The following is a 22,909-nucleotide window of genomic DNA, read 5'->3' as shown; positions in this document are numbered from 1 at the left end:
TGAGCCCTAGTATAGGCATGACTTCAGTGGCTTCCAGCATTTTTAACCAGCATGCAATATGATACATTATAAATGTCAGAAGCCACCAGATTCGCATATACACTAGTAATACCACTTCACTTCCTGACTTACAGCTTTCCCGAGTATTCCAAACCCATATATTTTTCCTTCTCCTGCAGCCACATCAAGCGGAGGAGGCCTTGGAGCCTCAGGAAAAAGGGGGTCTGAGGATGGCAAGTCTCTGGGTATTTTTGATGAAGGGGTAGAAAGGAGAGTGAGATACCTGGGGTGGGGGGGGGGGGAAGAGCACATGCTGACTAAAGAGCTAATGGATCATCATGCCAGGGGCTTGGGTGATTAAGAATGTCCTCCTCCAGCTAGTGGTTCCCCTGAAGTTATAGTATAGGCATGGGCAGGATCGGGGTTTGCATTGGATAGTCACACAGCACTCAGTTGTATTTCTATAACAAAATGACTAATTTATCTTTTACACAGCAAGAAAACTCCAAGGAGTTTTCAAGAGCTTGTCACAGGGTCCACTCACCACATGGGGTGACTCTTCCTGGCTGCTCTGGGGCTTAGCTCCGCTCACCTCTGACCCGTCCCATCTGTCGCTCATTCATGCACCTCGCTGCTTCTCTCTCCCCCTCTGCAACTCAGGGTGCTTTCTCTTCATGTCTTGGCTCTCTGGGCATGTCACTATAGTCCTCCTCTTCTGGGGTATCAAAGTCCCACTAGATGGCTGTACTAGGCAGTCTTCTGCTCAATTGCTTGGTCTGTGCCACTTCCCCCGTGGTTGGTAGCACTGGGCCTGGGCACCACTCCAGGTTCTAACCCAGGGACCCTACAATCAGCAGTCAAGGTCTGCACTGCCCCAAACCTTGCAACTGTTTCCTTGGGCTGCTCCTACATCGCCTCTATCAGGCTCTTCCTCCACCCTCCTCTGGATACACCCTTTCCTCCAGGCCAGAACCCCAGTGCTACCTGCACAAATTTAGAGCCCTCTCCTCCCCCTCTGGGTGCAATGTCCCTCTACGGCTTAACAGGACCTTTTCCCAGTGAAAGAGCCTTTACATAATAAATATCCTTAACGTACATTTATTAGCATTTAATAGTATACACATGCCAAGCATCTAATGCTCACCACTCCTAATAATGCAGACAGATGTTTTCTGATGGCTAGTCAGGATCAGATTTCACCTGGGGCTCTTGCTGCTCCATGGTATGGTCATGCAGGGTGTAAGAGTTCCAGCAGCTTTGGTCTTAAGGAGTGTCCCAGAGTTAGGCTCCAACCGGCTTCTCTTCTAACTCTCATTACATAGGTAAAATGAGAGAGTCTCTTATCTATACCCGAACCAATTAGTTTACTTAAAGTATGACTATGCAATAAATGTAACCAATCAGAACTCCTAATGGGCTCAAACAATTTCTCTAGTGACAGCAAAACCTCACAATTTCTACTTACCAGAAAAAGCAACTTTTCACAAAAACCTCACACAAGCACCCAGTAAGAAACATGCAGAAACTAAAGGTTAGCTTCTCCATAACCCCTTCTATTCCCATGAAACTGTGATTTTCCTCTATCTACCCAGTTATCAATGCTACAGCTGGGATTCTAAGCCAAGGCCAAATTTACTATGGTTTCTGTTTTCAAGTAATGGTGGCTGAGCATACAAACTGGCTGCGGGTTATGCTCAATCCATATACAACATGGCTGCAGGTCATGTCAAGTCCAGGTCTCTCATAACACCAGGACTTCTATTCTCCCCTGTGTTTCCTCCTTTTCCTCTCTACAGCTGGCCACAGTCTTCCACACTTCAGACCCTCTTCTGTTGCCTGCTTCCTGGCTCTATGATAGCCCCACCTGTCCTTCTCAGCTTGGCTCTATTCCCAACCAGGGGTTGCTTATCCAGTCTAATTCCCCTCAGTTGCGGCCTATCAGGTTCAGTGGTCCACTTCTCAACCTCATTAACTCTTTCCAGGCTGATATGGGGTGAACACCCTCTCTTGCTGTCTGGAGTGGCTCACAACCGTAAGTACCTACCTCAGGACAGACTAAAAAACAGGGCAGTTACCCCAAACTGGTTGTATGTCCTGTAAGTAGATTTCACCAGGCCAGCAACAAACATGAACTCCTGGATCACTTTAACACTCTTACTGTGAAGAAAAGGAGTACTTGTGGCACCTTAGAGACTAACCAATTTATTAGAGCATAAGCTTTCGTGAGCTACAGCTCACTTCATCAGATGCATATCGTGGAAACTGCAGCAGACTTTATATATACACAGTATATATACTGTGTATGAACCAATACCTCCTCCCACCCCACTGTCCTGCTGGTACAGCAGGACAGTGGGGTGGGAGGAGGTATTGGTTCATATTCTCTGTGTATATATAAAGTCTGCTGCAGTTTCCACGATATGCATCTGATGAAGTGAACTGTAGCTCACGAAAGCTTATGCTCTAATAAATTGGTTAGTCTCTAAGGTGCCACAAGTACTCCTTTTCTTTTTGTGAATACAGACTAACACGGCTGTTACTCTGAAACTCTTACTGTGGAGTCACAGACAGTCCTCTTTGACTCTCCAGTCTATCTTGCCACCCAGACAAACTGGATTTAGTGAGAAATGGTCACTGACACCAAGAAAATCCCACCACATTCAGGTTGCTTCCAGGCCCAAGAGACCTGTCACTTACCCCAGGTCAACTGGTACCTTAGATCTAACCCCAAAGACAATGTGTTTAGCCAATCCTGTAATGATCCTATAATCTGCTGTTCTGCAATAAGTCTCTCTGGTACATCCAAAAGATTAGAGCCCAAATGGTAGCTTAGAGTCTGATAGAGTCCTTCCATTACTCTTTCAGGGCATCCCAAGTAATAACTTGGTGATCTCCACCCAGTGGTTCAAACTTTCCCTGTTTAAAGTTCAGCAGATAAGAGATGGCAAGATCATGCCCGAGGTTTTTCTTTTATAGCTGAAACAGGCTACCAAGTGTTTCTGAGCACAGCATGTGTCCAAAGATTTCTCATTGTTGAGCCCACAACGACACACCTGTTCAAGTTCACGTTCTAATTCCTGTACAGAAATAGGTAATCTAGCCACACTGATTTATATAATCAATTGCTGGTCATTCATTATAACAGGAATAGATCAGCTGAAGACAAAATAGGTAATATTCATTTAATTCATGCGGTATGTACACACCTTTGATCTTAAGATTAATTACAGTTACAGGATATAGACACACATACACACAGTGTCTTCCTTGATTTCTTATCAACACATGTGAATGGGCTTAGCCTGTTAATCCCTTTTAGTATCTCTTTGATGCCCACACACAAGTGTATTGTCCTGATTACAACTGCAATGCCTCTCAACATGCCTTTAGGTTCATACACAGGTTACTCGTCAGCTGATCCTAACCTGAGCTGGTTTGACGGTGTCCCAGTCACCTACCCCCAAAGCGGGTCTAAACAAGCATTTTCGGTGAGCAACTGGTGGGGGAGGAGGTGGAGGCAGGTAAATTTCTATCTCTAGGAATGAGACATGTTGATTGTAGCCTGTGCTTGTATCTGAGCGTCCTTCACACTAATCCAGTAGAGGCAAAGAAGGATAAATAACTCCTCTTCTGACTGTCTTTAGTATAAGAAAAACTATTATTTGTCTTTCCTGTAGACAAGACAAAGCTGAACATGGATCCTTCAGCTGCCTATGATTTGCTGGTGGATGGTGTCCAGGACTGGGATCTTACTGGTGACTCTGTTCCTTGTGAGCTGCTGCTCATTGGCGAGACTGCCTTCCCAGTGATGGTGAACCCCCGGGGGCAGGTCCTGATCGCCGCCTCACAGTATGGGAAGGGCCGGATGGTGGTCATCTCCCATGAGAGTTACCTGGGGTCTCCCAAGATGTCTCGGTTCCTACGCAATGCTGTGGGTTGGCTCAGTCCCTCCCCAGGAGTGGTGGTTGGTGTCCAGAAGACCTTGAGCTCCCTGGTGGGCATTCTCAGTAGTTCTGGCACCCAAGTGCAGCCCAGTACAGAGCTCATTGCCTCTTTTGGGGTTTACTGTATGGATGCCTATGATGCAGCACAGGGGAGGGAGCTGATCCAGTTTGTGAAGAGAGGAGGGGGTCTGCTCATTGGGGGTCAGGCTTGGCACTGGGCCTCTGAACACAGTGCAGAGAGAGTGCTGTTCAATTTCCCTGGGAACCACGTAACCAGCGTGGGCGGCGTTTATTTCACGGATATATATGGTGAGAGGGGGATCTTCAGCGTCTCAGACAAAGTGCCTGCAATTCCCTTGATTGCTCCGTGAGTATCTGAAATAATTTCCTACGTATTAAAACCTGTAATTAAAGCTGTAAGAAACTTACTCCTGGGGGAATTCTAGGTCACTGCACATGCACAGATTTTATGTCCCCTGCAGACTTCTTTGCTTCCCTGCAGAAAAATGACTTTCTGGTGGGGAAGCAAAGGGAAGCCACAAGAGTGGTCATGAGAGCCTCCCCAGCAGGTGCCCAGGGCAGCCAGCAGAGAGGGAATTCACTGTGGGGCTGGGGGTTCCTACCCTGCTCCAGACTCAGCTGCTAGTCCCTGGGCTGGAAGGACGGGACTTCCTCTTCACTTGCACGGCATCTGGGATTGTGTCAGATCCACCCCCAGATTTCTCCCCTGGCTGTAGGAAGCTCTGAAAACTCTCCCTGCCACTCCTATGCTTCCTGCACCCATCGCTTCTCAGCTGCAGGGGGAGGGATCCCTGTACAGGGAGCTGCTCCCCCATCCACCCAACCCCTGTGCATCCAGAGCCCCTCATACCCAGACCTTTCTGCCAAGCCTCACCCCACCTGCACCCAGAATCCCCCCTTACGAGCCCCACTCTCCATGCATCTGGACTACCCCCATGAGCCACCTGCACCTGGATCCCAACCCTACCAAGCCCCAACCAGCTGCACCTGGATCTCCACCCCACTCAGCCCCACTTCCTCCAGCATCTAGACACCCCCCACCGCTGAGATGGCCACACCAAGACCCCCCTGCCAATCTCTATCCCCCACACATCCAGACCCCCACGCTGAGCTCCAACCACCTTCACCTGGACCCCCCCACAGAATCCCATTACCGTTGCATCCCCAACCCTCTTAGGGGGTATGTGGGTCCTTATCACTCGGGGAGGAAAAAGGAATTAACAGGAAAGAAATAAAGCCAGAATCCTGCTAAAGAAGTCTGAGGAAACATTTGACTTCTGGGGGCTCTGATGCTCTGAATGAGTTCAGGTGACTCATGAAGTTCTAAGTATGAGACAAGGGAAATAAGTAAATCCTTTAACTTTTTTTGTGTGTATTTCAATAAGCAGGGATCCTGTTACTTATTTGAGATCTGAAATATTGATTTAATATAGAACCACGAACAATAATTAACCTTTAAGTAGTTGTGCTCCACAAATGTCTGTTTACATATAAAGCATGGATGATCTCATGACAAAACTGTTACACACTTTTCTGAAATACAATGAGCCCTTTACTGCTGTGCAAAGGAAATTCTCTAAGTTCTGATTATATAAATTAGCTCAGAACCAATGAATACAAAATATCCATCATACCTTATCCTCTGCTCTGCCATCCGGTATTTCATCTCTCTTTATGCATCCCCTTACCCTGTTCTGTTTTGTATCTCTCATTCTCATCTCCTTACCCTCTGCTGCACTAGTTCTGCCAAGCCACTTCACATAGGATAAAGGGATAGGAAAAAGTGACATGAAATTGCCACAGAACAGTGTAGGGTAAGAGGATAAGAGGCTCACTTTGCTTTAGAACAGCAGTTCTCAAACTGTGGGTCAGGAGACAAAGTGGGTTGCAATCCTGTTTTAATGGGGTCACCAGGGCTGGTGTTAGACTTGATGGGACCTGGGGCTCAAGCAAAAGCCTGAGCCCCACCATGCGGAGCCAGAGCTCCTGGATTCAGCCTGGGGCAGCGGGGCTCAGACTTTGGATGTCAGTTTTGCCCCCACCCACCTGGCACTGCAGGGCTTGGGCTATGGTCCCACCTCTTGGGGTCATGTAATACTTTTTGTTGTCAGAAGGGGGCCATGGTGCAATGAAGTTTGAGAACCCCTGCTTTAGAATGATTATTCAGAACAATTGCAACTAAAGGCAATTGTCTCTCAGATGAAGGCAGTTAATTTCGTAGAAGTTTCCATCAGTAGATCTCAAAATGAAGAGATCTTTGTAGAAGTGATTTCAGAATATTTGGATATGCTGTAGGGCAGAGCAGAGATACTATACAATCTTCCTCTTCCATCTCATGACACTATGACAGTGCTGGCATGTGACCTGACAGGAACATCTCTTGGTTTTGCAGGCATGGGCTAGATTTCAGCAGAGACTTAAACCTTCTCCTAACAGGTGTGTCAGAGCTAGACATAGTGACAGATGGTGTCCCCTCTCACCTGCTGGTCCATGGCACACTGGCCTTCCCCCTTGGCTTGGATGGCACCTATCGATGCTTTCTTGCAGCAGCTCACTATGGCCGGGGCCGTGTGGTGGTGGCTACACATGAGGTCCATCTTAGCACCCCGAAGCTCACAGACTTCATCCTCAATGCCATTCACTGGCTGGGTGCTGAGAAGAAAGGGAGAATTGGCATCAATCCCAATCTGGAGAACCTTCATGACCTGCTGACTCAAAGGCTGGTGGTATGTGAGATTTCAGAGCTTACCGACAATCTCAGCATCTACTGCTGCCAGTCCTACAGTGACAATGAGGCCAAGAAGATTCATGAGTTTGTGGCAGAAGGAGGGGGCCTGCTGATTGGAGGTCAGGCTTGGTGGTGGGCTTCTCAGAATGAGGGCCGAAATGTTCTGGCTGAATATCCTGGCAACAAAATCCTCAATGGGTTCGGGATCAGCATCCTGGGGGAAACCAAGGAGGCAGGCAAGTACCCAGTGTTACGACCCGAAGAGCAGCAAGGACATTACCACTTCCGCAGGGCACTCGCTCAGTTCCAGCAGCACCTAGACAAGAAGGAGGATCCCCAGCCCCCAGTGGCAGGCTGGCTTCAGAAACTGAGCCAGGACTGCGCCAAAGTCCTTCAGATCCCAGTCAAAAATGGCCACATCTATGCCTCACTGTACCACATCCTGTACATGATGGTGCAGAGCAATGGGATCCCACCAGTGAGCAAGGAACACGCAGTCAAGGGGAACTCCAAGGAGGTCATGCTGCTTCATGTGGCTGCAGCATTATGCCAATCCATGTCCGACTGTGCGAGGCTAGCACTCTGTGAACTCCCCACAGTCCCTAGCACCACTGTGGAAATCAACTGCACAAATACAGGTGAGAGAATCTGTCCTTCCTCACGAATCTCCCCTCCCCCTGTTTCAACATGGAATGGCCTGTAGAACACAGAGTATAACAGTGTATAACCCTCCATAGCCGTGATCACATAGATCACACCTGTCACATTGTGTGCAGAACAGAGCTGCTAAAGATGGAAACCTCTTGGGTTACATTTAGCTTCTGCTTCAGGACCCAACTTAGGCTTTCCCCTAAAGTCAATTCTCCATTTTTATCTAGTCCAGTTTTAAATTATTTGAGTGATGGGACTTCTGTAATTTCTCTGATCCATGATCTAATACACCTCACCATCAGGAAACATTTCTAAACATTTAGCCTTAATTTACTTTCATCAGCCTCATGCCATTACTGCTAATTATACCCCTTTGGAGCACCCTAAACAATTGCTCTCCTCAGAGTTTACAGCTTTCGAATTAGAACTTTTCAGGAATTTTTTGTCAACAAATTTTTTCAACAAAAGCCAAGAAAAACAATTGGCTGGTCTTTCTCCTCCATCTTCTGACCAGTTTGATGAAAATCTGCAAAAGTTTCTCCTATTTTACCCTGATTTTTGATCAGCTCTATTTCAAAGAAAGCCCCTTCTACTTCCATATTTAGGCATCACTTGGCTAAACTCGATAGGTAAAATCCTGGCCCAACTCAACTCAATGAGTTTTGCCACCAGGACAGGATTTCCCTTTACCCATTTCCTTCCTAATCTTCATCAGCAAATTCCCACCAGCCCCTTAATCAAGTGTTCAGTTTGCAATGAAAGGTTATGGGGCTCAAGCAATTAGGTGCTGGGGCTCAAGCAATTTTTTTACATTCATAACCGATGCAGCAAGCCCAGAGGTGCCGGGCCTATGAACTGACAAGCCCAGAGGTGCTGGGGCTAAGCCTTGGCAAACGCTTGCACAAATTAAGCACTGCCTTAATCATTCATGTTGCTTTTCTCTATATTCCTCCATTTTATTGATATCTTCATGGAACAGAGGTGCCCAATACTGAATCCAGTATTTCTGGTGAGGTCACCAGAAAAGCAGAGAAAGAGACCCTTATCTCATATTTTACAAATGTAATTAAACCTCTGCCCATGTAGCCCCAAAATTCATATTTGCCATTTTGCTGTCGCATACCAGTGTAAGTTCATGTCTAATTATTGTCTATTATCACTGTTTTTGAAATCATCTGCTTTTTGATAAATGCATGTTTTAATCAAGCTATATTATCTTGAATTTGTCCAGGATGAACTACTTTTTGCCCACAGTCCTATATTTCTCTCCAAGGTGGTATCCGAAGGTCACTTTATTGAGCCTATTGGCCTGCCAAAGTTCATTCCATGCCTGCATGTCATTGTGGGTGAAATGCTTTTTCATTTACTTGATTTAAAAGGTCCTTAGGATGCTACTTGGAGCAGACTAAAATCCTTAGAAAGTCCAAGTAACTTTTTATTTCATTTGATACCAATTCACTGGACAGTGCTATTTGCTAAGAAGACTTTGTCTAAATGGGTATCAACGTACATCTTCTGGTATCCCCGCCCTAGCATGACACTAGAAGGTTGTGTCAATGTAAATTTAGTCACAGGGAAAGCTGCCACAACTAGCAATTTTGTAGTTCTCTTCTCTGAATTCATCAGCAAAGGAGCAATATGGTCCTCTCTCCACGTGCTCCTATAGCCTTATTGCTTGTTTGTGTTGAGAAGCCCACCTTGGACTCTCTGCATTCCAGAACTTAGTTCCAAAATAGGGGAGAGGCCCAGTTCTCCTGCCTCCAGAGAAGTTCTTTATTTCTTTTGAGGATGTGGATGTCCCTTATTTTATGTAAGCCAAAGATTTTTCCTAATCAAAGTTGGGTTTCTTCCCCCTTCCTCCTCCCCCATTGAATGTTACTATTCAGACTAAAAAGTCTCCCTGGTACTGGTCTGTTCTCTTAGTCTACCCTGTAACATTTTTAACAACCACCACCAACTTCCCATATCACTGTTAAAACTGCTGTCTCTTCTTTTGGCCTATCCCTCACGCATCTTAATCTCCAGGAGTGACAATCACTGGAAATCTGGAAATCACAGTAATTCTGCTTCTTTGAAAACATTATTTAACAGGCTTTTCATCCATCCCCCTCTAAGGTGGGTTTCTTCTTTGTGGAGTAGCTATATTTGTTACATCTCTTTGTTTTTACATTTCTGAGACAACAGTTTAAGGTTTCATATTTTGACTGGTATCCCTCGCTGAGCTTCACCTCCTGTTCAATTCAGAGAAAAGCATGGAGTGTTATGGCAGTGGCATATGCATATAATATAATCTAATGTGCAGGTAGTGTGCAATGACCAGAAAGGTCTTTGCTCCTGCCATACCTTCCTACACTGGAGACCTTAGATTTTTGCCCAAGGGAGTTCATTTGGTTTGTGGTAAGGAGCAAGGACCCAGGACTGAGCATCCTGAATGATGTTGTTTAAAGAAACCAGACTGAAGGATTGTAATTTGCCCTTTTGCTTGCAGCTCTGACATCAGCAGCAGAATATCGTACAAATCATGTTGTTACAATGCCTGCATAATGGTAATGTTATAAACAAGAAGTTAATTTCCTAGGAGAATGCAGCAGGAAGTATTAGACCTCCCCTGCTCATCTCACATGAATACTCTTTGCCCCCCGATGACATTCAGTGAGAGGAGATCCGTCCTCATGCAAACTGGCCATGCCATTCTCCTGATCCTTTCAGATTGGAAAACAGACGGAGGTGTTTAAGAATAGCTCTGTATTTAGACCTGTCCTCTGTGTTTTATGCCAGGTGATGCAGCATGGAGGAGCACAGGACTTTATCTTCCGCGTGGGAACACAGTGACCTTTATATTTCCTAGCACTGTTACTGGAGTTGGCCTTCAGGTGAACTAATCATCCTTTCTGATGCCCGTTACTTTACTTAAACTGTAGTTCTACTCAGAAATGTGATTACATAAAAAATGACACCGTATTGTACATTTCTTCATTTCTTTTGAGGATGTGGATGGCCCTTATTTTATGTAAGCCAAAGCTTTTTTCCTAATCAAAGCTGCTCCTGGAGGATATTCAGTTCTGTGGAAAGGTAATGTCTTCTTGCTTTGCAGGAGCATTTACCATGCAGAGCAAACACAGGCAGCAGAGAGGGAGCTAGATTCTATGTCTTCTTGTGCGTTAAGAGAATTGTTTACTAAGTTCTAATGAATTGCCCCATAAATGTTAAGCTCTTTGGTTTAGGACCCAAATCATCTTATGTATTTATTTACGCCCAGATCCCCAAAAGCAATTTAGGCCCCTAACTCGCAGTGAAATCAGCAGAAGTTGGGGGCTTAAATACCTTTCAGGATGTGGATAATAGTTCCTTGCACAGTGTACCCCCAAGCTTGGAGCTCTCAATTAGCTATAATATTAATACATGGTTAATATCAATAATGAGGTAGGACAGCTAAGTGATTACAATGCTTGACTAGAATCCTGGTGCTTGTGGGGCCGACTGTCACTGGATCTCACACTGAAAATCTTCCTTCAGTTCACCCAGCTGTAAAATGATCCCTGCTCAATAGGGTTAGGGAAGTCAAAGAAGGTCAGAGGTGATGCGCACTGTCACATCACTGCCTTGTGTACCTTGGTTATGGAAACTGATCCATCTTAAATTGCATCAACCTGATGAGCCATCTGTGGCTGGAGGCAGACTTTTAATAACAATAATCCATGCAGACCCACTGAGCAAAGATTACAGGCCAGGACTAAGAGTCCTGGGACCTTAGGCAAATAACTTGTGAGTTTCCATTGATTTCACTGGAATCGTGAGTGCTCAGCACCTCTGAAAAGCCAGGCTTCCATTTGTCTGTGCCTAAGTTTCCTCCTCTGTAAAATGGAGCTAATGCTCCCTCTGTCGCAGGGCTTTTGTAAAATTTAACTCATTGATGCGTGTGAAGTGTGATATGAGCTTCAGATGGAAGCTGCTACTGAAGCACAAAGTGTTAATAATTGTTGATCAAATGACACACTGGAGATGTAATAAAATGCCACTGCTTATACGTTTTTACCCCTATGCTTTGTGGGGCCACTTTAAATACAGACTCTAAAACAGAAAGACAGAACAGTGAGGTCTGTAAAGCCCACGTATCAGATCATTGCTCCATTAATTCCATTTGATTATAAATAAGGTTGCGAGTCTGTCACAGAAGTTACGTATTCTGTGACTTTCTGGACCTCCGTGACTTCTGCAGTGGCAGGTACGGCTGTCTTGGGGGCCACCTGAGCAACTCGGGCAGCCCCCAGGCCAGCCACACCAGCTGCTGCTAGGGCAGTCTCAGGCCACTGCACCCCTCCCCATAGGTACTGGAACTAGGGGTGCTGCACCCCCTGGCTTGTAGTGGTTTCCATCACTTACAGGGTTTACAGTTTGGTTCAATGGCTCTCAGCACCCCCACTATACAAATTGTTTCAGCACCTCTGCCCCTCCCCACAGCAGCAGCAGGAATTTGGGTGTGTGAGGGGGCTCAGGGCAGAGGCATGGGGTTGGGTTGTGGGAGTGGGTGAGGGCTCTGGGCAGCACTTACCTCGGGGGAATCCCCGGAAGCAGCCAGTATGTCCGGCTCCTAGGCGGAGGTGCAGCCAGGCGGCTCTTGTTTTTCCTCTGCCCACAGATGCCACCCCCACAGATCCTGCTGGCCGGGAACCCATTAGCACTCGGGGTGGGGGCAGCGCGTGGAGCCTCCCTGGCCACGTGTCAGCCTAGGGGCCGCAGGGACATGCCGGCCTCTTTCGGGAGCCGCATGGAGCCTGGTAGACTGCCAGCCCTCCTCTAGCTTCCCCAACACCAGCGGGGGTCCCGGGCCACCTCCTGCCCCCCCCCAGTGGAAATCCCAGGCCGCCCCCCCCCAACAGCACCTGTGGCACCCCAGGGCCACCCCTCCCACCGAGCACCCAAATTTTAGTCAGGGTATACAGTACAAGTCATGGACAGGTCACAGGCTGTAAATTTTTGTTTACTGCCCGTGGCCTGTCCATTACTTTTACTAAAAATACCCGTGACTAAAACATAGCCTAAATTATAACTGTCTCCTTGGCCTAGATCCTGAAAGGTATGTAGGCACCTAACTCCCATTGCAATCCAGGGGAGCTAGGACCCAGCTCCACAATGGGTCTGAAGTGCCTAAACCCAAGATTTAGGCACCTTAGTCCCAGCTTTAGGCGCCACTGCAATCCACAAAACTCCTCCTTGGCTGCCACCTCATGCCGTATGAAACAAAACTCATTTGGTGCCTACATTTTCAGGGTTCAGTTTCCCTGGGCACCTGGGTTTCTGCCTTTGGGCACGCAAACTGCCACCTCCCTCCAAGTGTCCGGACACCTCTCTCCCGCATAAGTCCCAGCATGATCCACAAAGCAGGGGAAGATCGGCATTGCACCGACTCCCCCCCCCCCCCCCGTATCTTGCCTACACAGCCCAGTGATTAGAGCACTCAACCAGAATGTGGGAGATCCAGGTTCAATTCCCCTCTCTGCCTGATGGGGCAAAAAGTATTTCAACAGGGACTAGCACTTCTCAGGGCAGTGCTCTAACCAGTGGGCTATGGGATATTCTGGTGTAGGGCTCCCGCAGTCTCTCCTGTTGAAGCTGTCCCACCTGGATAAGTGTTTAAACAATGGTTGGTAAAGTTCATTACTCAATTGTTCCCATAACCAAGCAACCTTTTCATTTCCAGGTGCAGATTGGGTGTCACTCAGATGACCTCAGCAGAGCAGAGGAGCTGAAACGCCCCCCTGTGGTAATACACAGATGTGATGTTAAAGATCAGAAGATATCAGTCTCCTCTCTCTGGGGGGGCCTCATTTACATCATAGTGCCAAAGGGAAGCCTGCTGGGGGGAGTGTCTATCACTGTAAAAGGGGCTGTGCAGGCTCCTTTCTTCAGGCTTGGTAAGTGTGCTGGTAAATGGTCTGCACATCTCTTCTTAGCCAGTTTTGCTGCTGCTGATGATGATCGTGAAGAGACACAGAGAAGTGCCTCTCTAATTATCCATGATTTAGGCTTGATCAGTTTTATCATGTTGCTTGTTTAAAGTCTAGTGCCACTTCTGAGCAAGATCTTTTTTAGCTGCCTTCTTCCTGGTCATTTGTGTATTCACTAAACACTATTCTGTCCAACAGAGGAGAATAAGATATCTCTGCCAACTTGATACCAGATTTTGTTTCTCACCAGATATTAGAGCAAGAATAAGGGTTACTTTGATAGCACCTTAAAATGCGATCCAGGAAGAGGATAAAGGCAGAAGATGAAACCAACATTGGCAGGGAGAGGAGATTATAGCCTCATGCTTTTAGTCATCGGGACGCCCTTCTGATAACAAAAATTGCTACATGACCCCAGGAGGAGGGACTGAAGCCTGAGTCTGCCCAAACCATACCGCCCCAAGCCGGGGGGGGGGAGGGGGGCAAAGCAGAAGTCCAAGGGCTTAAGCTCTGGGGTGGGGGCTGTAACCTGAGCCCTGCCGCCCAGGGCTGAAGCCCTTGGGTTTCGACCCCAGGTGATGGGGCTCAGGCGTCGGCCCCGGACCACAGCAAGTCTAACGCCAGCCCTGGCAACCCCATTAGAACAGTTTGAGAACAACTGAGCTCGATGAATCCAGCAAAATCTCAGGCTGCTTTAAGTTTTCTTATAGATGCACAAGGCCAAATTTAGAGTTGCTGTACGTTCAGAGGGGTCCACTGAAGTCAGTGGATTGGGATAGGACACACAGAGTCCGAATTTGGCTCACAAATTAATATCACTAATCATTCTTGAATCAAAAATAGTTTGAACATCTTGTTCCCATGTATTCAAAGTGTTTTCCTTGTGTTCAAATGTGCTTTAACCTCATGGCAAAATTCTCTTTAAAAAAGAAATTAGTAGTGTTTCTTATTTATATAGCCCTGGTGAGAACAAATGACATTTCATTGCAATTAGTGGACTGAATCGCTCCTCCGCCCCTCGTTTTCATATTAAACAGAAAAACACTTATTTTTTTTTCATTTCTGGCTGTTAACTATAACACTAATTAGAAAAGGGAAAATTCAATAGCAGCTCTTGAAGGTCCCAATCAGGATCAAGGCCACATGGCGCTTGGCATTGTACAAATGCAGAACAACAGATCGCTTTTGCCTCAAACAGTTTATAATCCAATTTGAAAAAAGGTGTAACAGGGTCGCAGTCCACAAACCAATGAATACAGTGGGTGGGTTTCCATTTACTACAATGGACTTTGGATCAGTCTTTGAGAGACTGCAACCAAAAACAGGAGGGGACGAAGAATAATAAATCAAATCAAATCATGAGGTTACTTAAGTAGCTTCTGCTCATCTTTAAGGCTTCCAAGGGCCCCAAGTATTTTAATTTATATTAAAATATAAAATGAAATCAGCTATACCCAACTGACCTGGAACCAAATCATCATGAGATTTGTGCACTTAATCTCTCTCTCCCATACTGATGCAGGAAAGACATCTAAGAGCCAGTGGCTGACCTGCATCCGTCACTATCCAGCTCCGTGGGCAGAACTAGCTACCCAGAACATCAGCTTAACGGTGCCTGCTGACAGCATCCGTCCCATAGAAGATCCCGAGCCTTTGCTAACCCTTTGGGAGCAGATTATGACAGCTGTAGCTAAGTTGGCTGCTACACCAGCCAAGTTCCCTCGGCCAGAAAGGATTGTAGCAGACATTCAGATCTCAGCTGGTGAGTATGGTGTATTGTCATAAAAGGCAAAAGAGCAACACCCTGGGGTAAAGGATTGAATTGGAGGTTGAGAGCCAGGAACTCTTTAATTGCAATGCTGGTTCTTTACTGACTCTCATTATGACACCTTGGAAAGTCACTAACCTCTCTTGAGCTTTTCACCAAGACACAAGATGTGGAGAATACAGTGGGACCCTCTAACAGTGTAACTCTATTTATAGTGATGCTTCTCTCCCAAGCACACTCTTATTTGAGCTGCCTCAGTTTACTCTAGGAGTAAGGGGAAAGGAATTGGTCGTACCCAACTCACAGTACAGCAGCCCTCCTTACCAGTGCAAAATTATTCTACACACCTAGAACTGGTCAAAATACTGAGAGGGAAAAATATATGCTATTTATAGACGGATTTTAGCTCAGTTAGAAACTGGTCTGAATGAAGACGTATTCAATGGTCAGTACATTTATTCAATCCACTAGTGAGCTGCCTGGTCAATTCTGAAGCTTGAATACCCACACTGATCCTTGGCAAATGCTCCATACAAATGCCATTTGTTTGCTTTTGGTATATGTCAAAATCTAAATTCCAAATCAGCAAATATTGTGACTGGCTTAATTATGCATTAGTGAACTGAACTTCAGCAGATTTGTAGTTTAGCAAATGTAATTCAACCCCCTCCCCCTACAATATACTTTCTAGTCCTTTGTTCATTCCTAGATTTAAATGACTCCAACCATGGTGTTTCCTTTAGAGAAGACTATTCCATATTCTCTGTTAGTAGATCTCACCGCTTTAAATGTCTCTTGGTCAATTTAATCATACTACTTATACATCCTTGTCCAGCTGTACAGTTATGTCAACGGGGCTATGCTCCTGCTGATTGTTAAGTGCTTTACTGGACCGGGGCCAGAGCATGTAGCATTTTACAATGCTGAGTGCCATCTGAGGATGACTTAGTGGTCTGTCTGAAATTACTTGGTGGATGTCAGTCCCGTCCCCAATAGATTAACGTGCACACCAACAAACAACCATCATAATTAGAATTATTTGTGCCCCCTGTTGCGAATCAGATACCAAGGACAGACTGGATCATGAAGACTGAACTAACTTCTCACCACAAGGGATGGTCCCTCCAAGAAATTGAGATCACTTGAGAGGAGGTGGTGTGTAATTTAGAAGCTTGTTCTTTCCCTGCCCAGCCTCTCTCTCTTTTGTGGATTTACTGAGTGTTTTGTTATCCAAGCACAGTTGTCAATCCAGCACCTTTCTTCATGCTGAAATTGACGGTAACAAAGAAATTAAATATCAATACTAAATCATACTGCCCCTTCTCCTTTTCTCCACCTCCCCCCGTCCCCAAACCAAGGAGATCAGCATCTCTGACATTCAGACCATTTATTTCTAAAGAGCCGTGTAATGAACACTGTATTAAAACATTCTAAAATACAATAAAAACATTAGATCCAGGGTCACCACTACAAAAATGTTCACGAATATCAGCTCTATTGCTTTAATGCATCCTCCGTGGTGGAGTTTGTGCCTCTCTTGGCTCTGATTTCCATTAGCATTTGAGTTGCATTCTCACAAAAGGTCACAGAAAGTGAATTTCAGAGAGGCGTGCATGAATCTTTGCAGAAACTGAAATTTTAAGCATGGGAATATTCTCAGTGGAAGAGCCTGCACATACACCCCCAAACAGGTACAGCAATTACAGGATGACTTATCAATCACAACATGGATCAAATTTTGATTATCAAATACTCACACTGACCTGTTAAAGTATTCATCCATTAACACTGAAAAAAGAATTAATTTGAGGAACTCTCCAGAGGATAATTCCAGACCACAACAAAGGATTTAATTGGTCTGATTTATTGTTCTTTGTGAATTACTTGCCAACTTCTAAAAAACACAGAATAACTTTCTTGAGCTGAGATCTCACCTTGACTGTTGGCCCCATCTCCCCCCTCCAGGATGGATGCATGCTGGCTACCCAGTCATGTGTCATTTGGATTCAGTAAAGGAGTTGGTGAACATGGAATACATGCAAGCGAATGGCCTTTGGGGACCCATCCATGAGCTGGGACACAACCAGCAGCAGGCAGGCTGGGAATTCCCCCCTCACACTACTGAGGCCACCTGCAACCTGTGGTCTGTCTATGTGCATGAGAAGGTGCTGGGGATCTCCAGGGACAGAGCCCACGAACACCTACAGCTGCAGCACCGCAAGAAGAGAATCAGCGATTACCTTGGCAAAGGAGCCCAGCTAAAGGACTGGAATGTCTGGACTGCACTGGAGACCTACCTGCAGGTAACACAGAGAGATTCATAAGAATGTGTCTGAATGCAAATGATTCTAAAAGGATGCTGGCTGGTTTGTATGTTCCACAAACATAGAAGCAGGTGGCGGGGGAGAGAACTCCGAAACTTCTCCCTCAAAATTCAGGCCCCTCCTGTTCGGGCTAAATAAGACTCTCCATTCACTAAATGGCTTATTTATTCTACAGGCCTCAGAACAACATAGTGACATGGAATTACAGACCTACTTCAGTGTGTCTAGTAGAGGGCAGTGGTGGCACATTCACATCAGCGAGCACATTTCATAATGCAGGATAAATTGTTACTGAGCAGTAACTATATAAAAAAAAGACACCTTCAAACTCTAAGACACACTTCCTGTGTGCAGGCAGAGTTAGAGTCCCTCACTTTAGTGACTAAGAGAGATTTTTAAGGGTATTTAAGGGCCTAAAAATGCAGATAGGCACCGAGTGGGATTTTCAAAAGGCACCTCTTAGCATCTTTAGGGGACTAACTAGTTTGAAAAATCTGGCCGTAAAAACTAAGTTCTTACTCCTGTTAGTGCTGCATAATCAGCAACATTTCAGAGAGAGGAAGGTGAATTATGCATCGTCGGATGTCTATATGTTCTAGTAGGTAACACAATGATGTTTCACAGCTGTTAATGATGGCCTAACTGTATCTGTATACTTTCTTATTAGTGATGATACATGAAAAGGAAAGATCCTAGCTCAGGTGTGGGGGGGCTGGTAGAGAGACAAAACATCTTTTTATTTGTAAACTAAGCATATTGGATATTGAAACTATTGGGAGAAAATAAGCCTGGCGTCCCATACCAGTACTGTTTTTTTAAACAGTCTCTTTTCAGAGTAGAAATACACTGTAAAATCGCCCCTCCCCATCCTCACTCCTAACTCTGATCACTGAAATACAATTTCAGTACCTTACCCCAAAATGATATCATGATCAGATAACCATGTAATAGTCATGAGGTGTGATTAGCAATAACTGTAGGTTTGGTCACTAATCCTCATAACATGGGACCAGGTGCAGTGTCTTGTGTTACGTTAGCGAAGTATGATGCACTTTTAATACTGTTTTTTCATGCTCTTCAGCTTCAGGAAGCCTTTGGCTGGGAACCCTTCATCCAACTCTTCTCTGAATACCAGACAATGTCTAACATCCCCACAGACAATCCTTCCAAGATGAACCTGTGGGCAGAGAAGTTCTCTCGGCAGGTGAAGAAGAATCTGGCCCCTTTCTTTGTGGCTTGGGGCTGGCCCATCAAGGGAGAAGTCTCTAAGAAGTTGGCATCTCTGCCCAACTGGGATAAGAACCCAATGAAGAAAGTGTGATGCTTTATTCACATGGAATGGTGGCTGTAATTTTTAGAGATAATTCAGAGTTGCTTGTCTTTCCTATAAGGCTAGATTAAAATTGGTATGGTGCAGGCTTATCTCTTTCATACTTGTTATTATTTCTGAAATAAGTTGCCTTTGCCACATGAGGCAAACATCTTCTGTGACCTGAATTTTCTGTTCCTTTCTCTGGGCCAGCTTCTGCTAGCTTTGTTCTCATGGAGTAGCACTCTGAGAAGACCCATTGATTTTAGTAGGGCTACTTGTGCATGAATAGGACTACTCATAGAGTAAGGTATTACTCCACAGAGTCAGGAAAACAAACCAAAGATATCTACAGCACTGATTACCTTCCAGGCTAAATTACCTTCTAGTATTTTCATAACACATTTCATATTTTGAGATGTAGCTCAGTCACTCCTAGCTAGAATCTGTAGTGAACTCTTGGGAAAATATCATCTGGCCCTGAGTTACTGTGATTTATCAGTTTGTTTCATTCTTACTTTTTTTTTTTGATACCTCAGTATCTGACAATACCTCATCTTGATTGCCTGCATAAAGCAGGTATCTGCCCACGTGCCTTCTGGTGAAAACTGATGAAACGAAGTTGCTGAGGTTTCCCCACACCCTTTCTTATGATAGATACCACACAGAGATGTCTAAATGTCCTTAGTGATGGAGCTCCCACCTCTTCCCTTTTGGAGACCATTCCACAGTCTAAAAAATCCCTCCCTGGGAAGAGATGTTTCCTGATATCCAGTTTAAATTCACCTCTGCATTTTTTGTTCAGTTGCACATTCATCAGATTAACCTGGAGCATCCATATTATTCCAGGTCCACCTACATTTCTCCCACTGCAGTTCATTCCGGTCCATCAGTGGTAGGGGCCTGAGTTCTCTCCCTTTGCTGTCCATTTGTGTGTCTATCAGCAGCACTTGCTACTTCAGTCCTGGGTTCCAACAAAATGTTGCTAATACCTCAAATTCTAACTTTCAGGAATTCTTGAAATTCCCTTTGAGCCTCTAATACAGGTTGAGCGATACACCACAATTCTGATATGCCACTTCCCTGCTATTTCAATTCCATTAGCTCCCCACAGCTCTGCTGCTGTCCCTCAGTCTTGGTCTGCTCTGCTCCCTCCCATGTCAGTCCTGGGATGCCTCCTACACATCTGCCAAAGCACCTCAACATTACCATGAGCACAGGACCATCCCTAGACTAAATGGGGCCCCAGGCGAGGAGCATCTTCAGCGTTCCCCCATCCATTTGTTAAACTTCTGAATACCTTATTTTTCATTACATTTGTAGCCCATTTCATTATTTTGATGCATGATTTGCATGCGTGATTTATCCCTGTCATATAAGATAAATTTGCACTCCAGGATCCATAAATCTGTATTTATCCGTGCCATATATAAATGTCCTTTATTAGTCGCTACTTATACTCTGCAAGTCTTAAAACACAAGTATACTTTCACAATTAAACAATAAAACAAGGTTCACAACATTGTAGCTGTGCTCTCACTTCGTTCTATCTTACTGCCTAACTGGTGATGCCCCGTCCCTTATGTTCCCAGGAGGGCATGGCTGACAACATTCTAGGACAGTGGTGGGCAACCTGTGGCTCGTGGGTCGCATGCAGCCCATCAGGGTAATCTGATTGCAGGCCGCAAGACATTTTGCTGATGTTGACCGTCCACAGGCACCGCCCCCCACAGCTCCCAGTGGCTGCGCTTCTCTGTTCCCGGCCAATGGGAGCTGTGGGAAGCAGCGACCAGCACATCCCTGTGGCTCCTTTGCCTGCAGGCGCAGCTTCCCACAGCTCCCATTGGCCGGGAACAGAGAAGCACAGCCAGTGGGAGCTGTGTGGGGTGGTGCCTGTGGATGGTCAACGTCAGCAAAATGTTTCACGGCCCGCAATCATATTACCCTGATGGGCTGCCTGTGGCCCACGGGTGGCAGGTTGCCCACCACTGTTCTAGAAGGTTCAAGGAAAATGTAGTTCTCAGAAAGTCTGGAAGATTCCAGAAGATTCTACAAAGGTCCAGAACATTCTAGGAGATTAGTGAAAAATGAATCCACATACAGAATACCTGAAACATTTTATTTCAAACATTCTATTTTCCCTTTTGTCACCAACAACAAGGACAGCACCCAAAGCCTGGTGCCTCCCCAAGCGAGGCAACCCAGGTGGTCACCTGGGTCACCTGCCCCTAAATCCAACCCTCCATGATCATAAAAAATAGTTTGAGTCTCTGAAGACTGTTGGATATTTTTCCCCTAGTTATTATTCAATTAAGAATTAGACACCTCTGTCAACTCACTGTTATGTGTGAACTGAGGAGCTGAGAAGTTTTACACACAACTTCCTTCTCTAGGACTCGAGGCTATAAGGCAGCATGTGCCAAAGGCATCAGGAACACTGTGGGAAAGAGAGAGAGTTGTAGTTGGTTTGCATGTGTCTGAAATTTGACAACATGGCAAAGTGAGGGAAGCTCAGGGGTAAATCCTCAGCAAGTGTAAATTGCCATAGTTTACAGCCAGAGAATACTAAATTAACTATTTTGTTAAGAAAATCTGAGGGGTTGTTTTGTAATTCCCCCATAGAGCACCCCCCTAACAGCCAATCCTTAAGGAGCACTGCTTGTTGAAAATGCACACTCAGAATCACCCAAGATACTTTGCTAGCTGCAACTGTTTAGTTTGTGTGTGGTTAGTAAAATTTGGTTTAATAATTGACTGCCGTATACCTTTTGCCTGGCAAGTGTTTGTTCACTAGTGGAATGGGTACATTCCTATTTAACCCTTTTGCCAGGTGTTGCTGGCAATTAAAAGAGATGGGTTTAATTACTATGAGGCTCCCTTTTAAAACTTAAATATCAGCTTCAGACCCACCCCACCCCCAGAAACCTAGGAAAGCTGACTACCCTACTGTGTGCTTTTGACAGGCACTGCTTGCTCCTCGAAAGCCCTGAGTTCATTGCACAAAACAAAACAGAAAAGATTTATTGGGATGTAGTGCCATAATCACCACCCACCTCTATCTCTGCTTCACCGGGGACCCTTTAAAAAGTCACTCAGTCTCTGGTTACCTTCTTATCCCCAAAAGTCCTTTAATTCACACTTCACCAGACTGGCAACAGAGTTTGTCAAAAACAGATCTCAGAAGTCCCAAAACAAACACAAAGTCTTTCATCAGCTCCACACACTCTCTTGTTTTCTGGGAGTCCCTAACTTAGGCCTCCTGCCTCTTGTAGTCCCCACTACTTCTCTCAGCCATCCACCCCTGCACCATCCTGCTGCCTTTTGTATTTGAATTACCTGATTCCTCTCAGGTGGGGCTGATTCCTCTCAGTTTGTAAAATTAGGGCAACATTAGCCCCAGGATCTCCAGCCTATGGGCAAGCCACTGGTCAGGGAAAGGGAACAGAATAAACTTGGAAAAGCCAGTAATAATTAATTAACAATATTTGTGTACATATATATAAATAAAATAAGACTACCCCTGCCTCCAAAGTGTCTTACAACAGTCTTCAACAGAGTCCTCCTCTCCTGGTGTGAATGTCCAGTAAGGCAAAGTATTTCTGCAATAGCCACTTCCCTCTTCTTCACTGCACTCCCCCCCCCATCACTCTTTGTTGTTTGAGATTGGTGGGGTCCAGAGTTTGTGCAGCTCCATCTCTAGCCACAAAGGGAAGGAGCAACCTGGTCTGCTCTGGCACTTTACCACACGACACAGGGGTGGTGGCAATAGCTTAGATTGCTGGGTAGTGGGGCCTACGTTGGGGTTCTTCAGCTACAGTGTTGCCCTCTGTGGCTCTAGCAACAGCCACCTCTGCACCATCACCCGCCTCAAAGCCACCTCTTGTGCATGAAAGCTTCCTCTGCACCATGTCCTTGCAAAGTCTTTAGAGAGGAAATTAGTAGCATATAGGACCCTAAGTTGAGTCGTTTCCACCAGGCAGACACTCACATCAGAAGACACTCTCACTTAGCTTTGTCCAGGGTCCACTCAAACATGCCAGACTGTGGTTTTGGTCAGGGTGACCACTTACCCAGACACATTTTGTACAGTTCACTAACCCTTTCATTATCCAACAGGGATAATAGCATTTTATTACTACAGCACTTTATTCTTCTCTCGACCTCACAGCATCTACAACGGGGGTTAGGTCGGCTTAACGACATTGATCAGGGGTGT

General features: G+C 45.6%; 1 protein-coding gene and 1 long non-coding RNA gene across 7 annotated transcripts in view; one reads left to right on the top strand and one right to left on the bottom strand.

The window, feature by feature from the left end:
• Positions 1–22,909, bottom strand: part of LOC311514668 — a 79,316-nt gene that overhangs the window by 46,297 nt on the left and 10,110 nt on the right. For 3 of the 6 annotated variants that reach the window (XR_014709906.1, XR_014709908.1, XR_014709911.1), the window contains one exon: positions 21,033–21,130. The exons of the other annotated variants lie outside the window; for them this stretch is intronic. This is a non-coding gene — a long non-coding RNA (uncharacterized lncRNA). The remainder of the gene's footprint in view (positions 1–21,032; positions 21,131–22,909) is intronic. 6 annotated transcript variants of the gene reach the window in all.
• Positions 3,201–18,890, top strand: LOC311514371 (TRPM8 channel-associated factor 2-like). The gene is made up of 7 exons (XM_084616927.1): positions 3,201–4,311; positions 6,358–7,388; positions 10,123–10,217; positions 13,046–13,259; positions 14,815–15,054; positions 17,026–17,363; positions 18,466–18,890. Exons 1-7 carry the CDS (start codon positions 3,695–3,697, stop codon positions 18,703–18,705), a joined length of 2,775 nt encoding a protein of 924 aa, XP_084473053.1. The 5' UTR covers positions 3,201–3,694; the 3' UTR covers positions 18,706–18,890.

This window comes from Lepidochelys olivacea (assembly GCF_965140295.1).
Source record: "Lepidochelys olivacea isolate rLepOli2 genome assembly, chromosome: 1".
Taxonomy (NCBI): domain Eukaryota; kingdom Metazoa; phylum Chordata; order Testudines; family Cheloniidae; genus Lepidochelys; species Lepidochelys olivacea.
Note: the sequence above shows the minus strand (reverse complement) of the source record. Positions and strands in the feature narration are given on the sequence as shown.